Source organism: Fibroporia radiculosa (genome assembly GCF_000313525.1).
Source record: "Fibroporia radiculosa TFFH 294 genomic supercontigs, scaffold4726, whole genome shotgun sequence".
In the NCBI taxonomy this organism is placed as follows: Eukaryota; Fungi; Basidiomycota; class Agaricomycetes; order Polyporales; family Fibroporiaceae; genus Fibroporia; species Fibroporia radiculosa.
In genome coordinates this window covers 84,793-93,287 of record NW_012133411.1, presented here as the reverse complement: position 1 = coordinate 93,287, position 8,495 = coordinate 84,793, and the positions used below count along the sequence as shown (strand labels likewise).

The 8,495-nt window shown below is 50.6% G+C and overlaps 3 protein-coding genes across 3 annotated transcripts; 1 reads left to right on the top strand and 2 right to left on the bottom strand.

Annotated features, from left to right (window-relative positions):
* Nucleotides 1-97: 97 nt before the first annotated feature.
* On the top strand, nt 98-1,653 carry FIBRA_05575 (uncharacterized protein; the record flags this gene model as incomplete). Its single annotated transcript, XM_012327335.1, has 2 exons — nt 98-545; nt 599-1,653. The coding sequence occupies 2 exons, from the start codon at nt 98-100 to the stop codon at nt 1,651-1,653; spliced, it is 1,503 nt and encodes a 500-aa protein (XP_012182725.1).
* A 1,774-nt stretch (nt 1,654-3,427) lies between these two features.
* Nucleotides 3,428-6,138, bottom strand: FIBRA_05574 (uncharacterized protein; the record flags this gene model as incomplete). The annotated part of the gene is made up of 16 exons (XM_012327334.1): nt 3,428-3,637; nt 3,702-3,761; nt 3,821-3,983; nt 4,048-4,133; nt 4,196-4,343; nt 4,402-4,574; nt 4,641-4,963; nt 5,016-5,086; nt 5,137-5,192; nt 5,243-5,348; nt 5,425-5,458; nt 5,507-5,547; nt 5,598-5,663; nt 5,723-5,806; nt 5,856-5,934; nt 6,018-6,138. 16 exons carry the CDS (start codon nt 6,136-6,138, stop codon nt 3,428-3,430), a joined length of 1,821 nt encoding a protein of 606 aa, XP_012182724.1.
* Nucleotides 6,139-6,962: 824 nt separating this feature from the next.
* On the bottom strand, nt 6,963-8,413 carry FIBRA_05573 (uncharacterized protein; the record flags this gene model as incomplete). Its single annotated transcript, XM_012327333.1, has 6 exons — nt 6,963-7,052; nt 7,104-7,456; nt 7,542-7,626; nt 7,685-8,094; nt 8,144-8,332; nt 8,386-8,413. 6 exons carry the CDS (start codon nt 8,411-8,413, stop codon nt 6,963-6,965), a joined length of 1,155 nt encoding a protein of 384 aa, XP_012182723.1.
* Between the last annotated feature and the right edge of the window lie 82 nt (nt 8,414-8,495).

The following is an 8,495-nucleotide window of genomic DNA, read 5'->3' as shown; positions in this document are numbered from 1 at the left end:
CCCGCGGCCGCCTCCCGGTGCGGCGGCAGCCAGTGGGTTGCGGGATTTGAAGGCACACAGTGTCACTCAGACGAAAGATGAGCTGCCATCTCTCGATATGGAGCAGCCGTCGGACTCGTTTTCATCTAGCATTGCTGAAGCGCTCGGCGAGGAGTTCGAGGTCCAGTCATCGACTCAGGCGCCGCTTGCGTCGGCCTCACTTAGCAAATCCAGCACGGGCCTAAAACAATCCAGCATGAATCTCAAGCACAACTCGTATTCTCCCCCACCTCCTGTATACTCGCCTTTGCCTTCCCCGCCGCACTTTGACTCTCTTCGAAATGGAGGAAATGGGACGAGAACTCAACAACCGCCTTCGGGCGGGAGTCATGAGGATTCTTCTGGCAATAGCCGCGAGCACAGACGAGTGATGTTTGAGGACGTGCAAGACACAAAACGTAGCGCAGATGAAGATACACCTACTGCCGAAATACCAAGCATAGATCATGACATTTCAGGGATTGCGACTAGCGAGCCAAAGACTGTACAACGTGGAGATACTTCAGGTGAGGCCATGGCGTTCTCATCTGGCTTCTTTCTGATGCATTCCTACCAACAGCTCCACCGATTGAACACGATCTCCCGGAACCGAGGGCGGAGGTTGAGTCGACTATCCCTCCGGCGGCCTCCGACGATCCTATGGATGAGCAATCGCTCAATGCTGCCGCGGCTCGTGAAGTCTCCCGTGAACTTGATGTGCTGATGTTCAATGCATCTTCCCCACCTGCTGCGCACCGTGAGTCCTCGCCGATACCCTCACCCCGCTCCTCTTTCGCTAGGCCGCCTATCTCGCTCCGACCAAGCATGGAAATCTCGACGTCTCTACCCGGTAGTCCGCGTGTGGAGGCGCAATATATACGCACGAGGGATAGGTCAGCAGCGTCACCAACGAGTATCTCGTCTGGCGGGCAGGCGTCTGCTATTCCTTCTGTAGGTCCGACTCGATATGTTGGTGATGACCCGTCTCCATCGCCGATCCTTCCTGGAAGTAGTCTCGCGCGTGCTTCTTCCCCACCCCAACCCCCACCCACCGTTGCAGTATCGCCTGGTACCCCATACCGCACACCTCCAGAAGGGATATCTCCAGCCAGCTCGCAGATAAATGCCCCCATGTATAGTCTCCCGCCTGCCATGACGGGATCAGGCGCATCTTTCTCCCAGTTTCCTACAAGCGGTGGCAAGATTTCCGCGGCTGCGTTCAGGAGACAACAGCAGTTGCGCAGTATGAGCAGTCCGACCGTGGATAATAGTAGTGGCGGGCCCGTGGCAGCAGACACGAGTCCGCTGGTAGTGAAGAAGCGGCCACTGCCACAGTTACAGCATCCGGCACAGAGGCCGGGACAAGGGACGCCACGAATGCCTTCTGCTCCTCTTACAGTACGGAACCGGTCACCAACGGGAGACCCCGCGGAACCAGATGGAAGATACCGCACTCCTTCTGCTGTTGGAGTAGGTAACCGTGTCTCGCAGGAGGGTGGTGGGAGTGACGATGACTACGACTATATTTCCGCATACGTCAACACATCTGAGCAAGGTCCACGCTCTGAGGACGGTTATGAGCAGGGAAGGTATGCGACAAGAATAGAAAATGGTAGTGGCGACGAGCTTCGCTAGCAGTAAGGTACGTGCGACATCTCATACTTCCAAGTATCAACTGAATTTGTTATAGTATGAATGTAGTTTGTTTGTATCCTATTTATGATCTGTCGTAGCATGTTGTATGATTTGAATTTGCCATCAAACACTCCTTGTCCCGCAAATGGTTGAGCTGTGACAGCTCCAAGTTCCTGAAATTACCACTGATGACTCATTGATGTTTCCATATGCAATGTGTTTGCTTGGGGCTCACTTACTCCCCTATCAGCGTCCTGGCAGGGGATCCATATCGTCGACCTCAATGAAATCCAACCAAAGATTGGTGGCGCAACTGCCGCTCATGCTGGTGAGCTTAGCTTCATGCCCATCAAAGACTCAAAGATCGGGTTGGGTGATCGGCCGTCTCACGTCTCGCGTGATGGTGGGGCGAGAGTGTGATAGGTGCAGGGCGACCGTCTCGTTGAGTGACAAGACAAGGTGGCCGTGCGACCACGCAAGAGGGCAGCAGCTGCAAGGAAGCTGCTGTTGTCTTGCTCTTCAGCAAGATGACGGCGGCAGTGAGTATGGCTGGACAGGGAGGTGAGAGATGACTGGGTGTGGCATGGCTGAGTGTGCAGTGTTGAACTGTGGGGTTGTTGTGACCGGTGCTGAATGACCATGCAATGTGCAAAGTTGAACTTTGAACTTGGACCTGTAAGTCCCACAGGTTAAAATGGACATATCATGAATTATATTCACTTACACTTGTATCCTGTGTGGAGTACTATCATTGCACCATTAATGCAATTGCAACAGTAGTGCAATTATGGAACTTATACCTGCTCCTCTCCCTTTCAAGACACCAATAAATCATGTATGATACAAAATATAAGTATGATCACTACTGTGTAGGTTTCATATGAATGAAAAATGTGAGAGTGATTTAAATGCCTTGCAAGTGTGTTTTGAGGACTACATCTCAATCAAGAGTGGCCTCAGGTGTGTGATCACCATGTCTGATTAACACAATAATGCACCATGGCCATGTGAAGAACATACACACTCTTATTCTAATTTCTCCAGAATAATTTGCATAGTGAACCCCTCCTAAATCCTGTGTTGAATAATAGCAACTCAAATCTGACATTTAGCCACAATCAGCATCATGAATCTTGACTCAGCTGATGGTAGTAGTGGCATACTTCACATAGTCATCAGGAAAACATACACTTTGCTTTTTTTGTGCCTTTTTGTGCTTTTATGCTTTTTTAACAAAAAAAAAAGGCACAAAAAAGCACAAAAAAAGCAAAGTGTATGTTTTCCTGATATAGCTTCACAGTCCAGCCACTGAATGCTGAGTGGACAAAGAAAATGGCATGCATGGCATTATGATGGTTGATGTGATGTGCCTCAGAGAAAAGTTGCATGTAAGCCTACTGCTTATAATGCAGTCAAATAATGTCACACACATGTACAGTAGATCAATCGAGCCGGTAGTCATAGTCTCGACCGAAGTCATCACAGATCGTGAAACAATCAACAGGAGGTAAATACTCTGCGACTACCGCATCATAGTGCTTACTGCATGTATATTGTATAACTTGACGTGTACTTCTAGCATACCCGGGATATTGAATAGTCTTCATTGAATGATTCCATGAATGTTCGTTCAAGTGCGATGCCCTCGGGCGATCATGAAAGCATAGAGCTCAGTTATATTAACTATCAATTCGCTCAGACATATGACGGGAGAGTGATCGCAACAAGGTAAAGCGCAAATAATTACTAGAATTCGATATTTTGCTATAAATCTCTAGGTCGAGTTTGTTGTCTGCAAGGAGGCCTCTTTGATAAGATCTGCCGCGCGCTCCGCCAACGCATAAACCACAGCACACGTATGCCCAGACACCTGGTCAGGAAAGACAGATGCGTCCACCACACGCAAGCCCTTCACACCATGGACACGCAGCTGCAAGTCAACTGCGCTCTCTCCAGGGACGGGGCCCATTCTCACCGTTGAAGTCTAGACGAGTAGAGGCATGATTGTATCAAACTCAATGTAACCAGAGAGAAGAGGTGGAACTAACCGGATGCCATGCTGTCTGCGCGTGCTTGCGCATCCATGTCTCAAGGTCTTCGTCCGAAACCTGCAGAAACACATTCGACATGTGGATTGGATTAGATGGACTGAGAGACGACCGCTTACCGTGTCAGGATTGACATCGCTTGGCCAGTATGGGTCAAAGTCACTGTTCGACGGCGAGTCTCGAAGGATCAGGGAAGACGAGAGCGGCTCAGTCCGCGCAAGGCGGATGAGGAGCCGCATCGACTTCAGGAGGATGTTGCGATCGCTCTCCGAGGCAAGATAGCTGAACACATTCGCAACCAGTTAGAATGTCAAGCTATTGCAAGAATCAAACACGAGCGACGTACTTCGGGTCTATAAGCGGCCGGTCCCAAATGCTCGCCGATTGTAAGCGTACTGTGCCGGAACTTTCTGGCTTGAGAAGAATAGGTCCCTAAGTAGATGGGTGGTAGGTTCAAATAGTACTCCACCCAGTATAGCAAATACACGACGCACAATTGTAATGCCGCCAGCCGGTGGGATTACAGTCCCACAGTCAATAACCGCCATGGGGCATGTCACGACTTCAACATCAGGAGCTTTTGGCCCTGAGGTATGGTCAGCGGAAGGCAAAACAGCGCCTCCTACGGAGGTGAAGGGAAGTCTAAATGTCCAAGAAGAGTCAATATATCCCCGAGGGCCATTTCAAGGACAAAAATCACCTTTCGTCGTCAGAACGAATGAACAGACCGATCTGGCTGATCAGTGATGACATTGTACCAGAGCCCAACATCAGCCACTGCAGAACAGGCCATGCGGCAGATGCAGGGCTATACAAGTAGTCTAGGGTCGTCCCAGGCTTTGCTCTCATGATCATTGCTCCCGCAGACAGATGCTAGCAATAGCGAATGTCCAGTCAGCGCAAGGTCGAAGAACAAGGGGATAGTCAAAATAAACTCACGTCCAAAAGATTCGTACCCACAGCGGGGCTGTCGCATACAACGGGCACACCTTTCTCCGTCAGATGCGCAGCAGGTCCAATTCCAGATACCATGAGAAGGTGAGGTGATCCAACTGCGCCTGCGCAGACAATCACCTCCTTGTTTGCGCGGACTTGGTATTTCCTTCGCCCTTTGCTAGACGCGACTTGAACACCTGTCGCACGGGCCGCACCATCGCCGTCGGTGGTAAAGAGGATCTTTTCTGTTGTGGTACTCACGGCAACGGTTAGATTTGGCCGCTTCAGGACGTCACGGCCGAGGTATGCGGCAGCCGCAGAACTTCCTGGATACATGATATCAATGCAGGGGAAGTCGTCTAATTGATAGTCACCTACGTTCGCTCTTGCTGTCAATAGTGCCTACAAACGGGCCCACGCCAAGCGTACCGTTCTCGGTATTGAAGTCGCTACAAACTTATGTATTAGTACTTAGCGAACGAAATGCCAGCATGCTCACTTCGTGCGCGACACACCGAGATTGACCGCTGTATCGAGGATCACATTCGACACAGGCTATATACTATCATCAAAAGAATCCTATCATCCTTCGCCATAGCACTCACAGTCAATGGTGACACTCGTGTTTGCACAGGGCCAGAGTCGCCATGCAGTGCCTTCTCGATGTTGGAACCTGGATGCGTGATGAAACTCTCCACCTTCTTCAAATATCTGTATGTGTATTAGAGAACGAGACATTTCTGAGGCGAGAAGACCACAGAACCGTCTCATCACATCGTAGCCCCACCCGGTAGCACCTTGTTTCTCCCAAGCGTCGAAATCTACATTCAATCAGGAGAGCATTTTGGCACGACTATCATGTCACTGACCTTCCGGGGCACAGTGGTGGAAAATGAGAGCATTGGTGGCACTAGAGCGAATTTGAATTTTGCATGCAGTCAAAACTCGGCAAAGGCGCACCTACTACCACCAAGCATACGTCCTCTAGCCCACGCAACCCGACGACCATCAAGCTTGGCTTGAGGCCTACGGACGGGCAGCTAGCATCAAGGAATATCCACAGCATAATCTAAAAAAGGACTTACGTTGTCTCAAAAGCCCAGTCATATTCCGACTTGATGAGCTTCGTAAAACCGAGGGGCATGCGGCTCATTAGCACGTCCTCATGGCTAAATCTTCGTTAGGTGAAGTACTGCTCAAGTAAATTGAATTACAGACCTCTTGCCAACTTCTACCAACAAAACTGTTACATTGGGATCCTCTGACAACCTCGATGCGAGAACACAGCCCGCAGTTCCTGCATATAAGGAATATTGTTTGGTTAGCGGACTGCACACGACGGGAACAGTCCCAAGAACATTATGCAGAAAGCTTGCCCACCTCCGCCCACGATGACATAGTCGAAGCCCTTGCAGCCGCCACCCACATCGCTGCCCTCCGTGACGGGAGATGCGAATGCGGCGGGGTCCGACACGACGAGTCTGGACGACAAGATTCCCATCCTCACAAACGTGACCCAGTCAAGTCGAACGTCGAGAGAGGGATACAAAGTGATGCCAGGTCAGCGGTTATACGGTCTCCGGCACTTCATATCCTTGCCAGCAGGCCGAGGCGCAGGAAAGGTGACCAAAACACGGATCTAAGCAGGCAAATCTGTCCATATGCACAGCTGATGGCGGCCGTAGCCCGGTAGACAAGCGCTTCGCCCGGAGCTGCCCTTACCGACTTACAAACAATCTATCTTGTACGACGCTTTCGGAAAACCTTGGGCTGCGTCCACCAAATGGCTTTCCTCGGATAATTCAGATGCTCAGTTTCCATCTTTTCAGCTCTAAACGCTGTTGAAGCCGCCAGTGATAGCGTTTGAGTCTCAAAACATGCCGCTGATGCCGTAGTCACAGACGTCACGGACGCTTGGCTAGTCCAATAGCCTGGACTCGCCTATATCTGAGATGGTCACTGACTTCCAGTTACCTACGAGGAGTCAAGATTTTTGTTGCCACAATAGTTGAGACACAGACAACAAGCCGACGTGGTGAGCTAGATATGCATAACAATTCCAATTGGATGGACTACATATAAGTTATATATAACGTGTACTCAGCGTCAAAAATCCATTCAGCCGCTACCACAGATTCAATGCCCAGCGGGAAAAAAAGAAGTCGGGTTAAGTTTTTTCGATCCACTTTCAAGGCGGTACTACATCTCCAACGAATGCAGGGCACCCGGCAGACAGCTGGTGCATGATGTATGGAGATAGGTGTATGTTTTACTCAGCGCAAGGTCCAGTGTGCGCACGCATTGTATGCTCCATAACACATACAATTAGGCTCCCCAGGCAGCCTTGATCAAATCCGATGCCCTCTCTGCCAGCGCATAGACAACGCCTTGCGGGTGCATAGACGGAATATAAGGCTGGGGAAAATGTCAGACCTGCCTGGTTAGGCGATGACACAGAATACTCACTAGCACTGATGCGTCGACCACGCGCAGCCCCGATGTATTCTTTACAAGCAGACTGGACGTGACAACACCGCCAGATCCCCGTGCGGGCTCCATGCTCGCCGTGCCGACGGGGTGGTACACAGTTGCGGCATACTCACGCGCGTACGCCTCCAGCTCGGCATCCGTTGTTGCATCAGCAAATGCGCTGACGACCGGTTGTAGAATGTACCCCGCCCATGCAGGCGCTTGCAGGAACGACCGCGCATCCTTGAGTGCTTGGACCATTACGGCCATGTCAAATGGATCACCGAGGAGGTTAGGATTGATATTCGGATAGTCGAACGGATCGTTGGACGTTAGGGTCACGGATCCAGCTGTGGGTGTCCTGAATTAGTAAGTGATAATGCGAGCACGGGGGAAGCAGAACGGGGATGTTCGAAAGGAGCGCGTTTGACTTACTAGAAGAAGGAGAGACGACGTTTGTAGATATCGACATATAATAGCCCGAGTCGGGCGAGGGAGTACCAGGCGAAAAGTACCCATTCTGTGCAACCACGTCCGATCAGGGCGATCTTCCTCTAAAGTTCACAAGAAGAACATACGACAAAAATAAGCTCAATCTGTGGCGACAGTGGGCCTGCTGACGGGTCCGAATAGCTCCTATAAATAGACGCATTCTCAGGTAGACGCAGCCAGCCAAGTTGGTTGGAGCCATTGTCGACGAAGAGCCCTGTACCATCAACGGCCCACTCCTCCAACAGGTCTTCTTCAAGAGTACCATTGTACTCTACCATTTCGAATGTATAGGTCGAGTTCACGTACCACTGATTGGCAAGGAGTGGATGGTCGATCAGATTCTGACCGACGTCCTCAAGGCTAACGATAGGTGTCACTCCAACACTTTTCAGTGCATTCGAGTCGCCTATGCCGCTCAGCATCAGGATCTGCGGTGTGCCAATGGACCCAGCAGATAGCACAACCTCTTTTGAGGCATTTACTATATACGTTTGGCCTGCGTAGACAGCTGAGTAGAGGACAGCCACACATTCAAGAACACTGACTGCCTGCGCTCTGCGCCATCTCCACAGCAGTGAAAGACGGCGATCCGTGCGAGGATGTTGAAGGTATTAATTTAGTTACTTGCGTTTGAATCAGAACATCGAGGTTCGAGCGATTATAAACAGGCTCAAGGTACGCAGTGGCAGAGCTGCTCCTTTGACCATTCGTGCCAATGGAATTTTGGCTCCAGCCTATGCGAATCATGTGAGTAAACATTCGTCAAATCGATCTAAAGATAGATCACCAATTCCCAGCGGTGTGCCGGAGTTCATGTCCTCATTGTAAGGGAATACGGCGGGCAGCTCATGGGTAGTGTTGATCACCCGACCATCGATATAGGTCGGGTATCCTGAC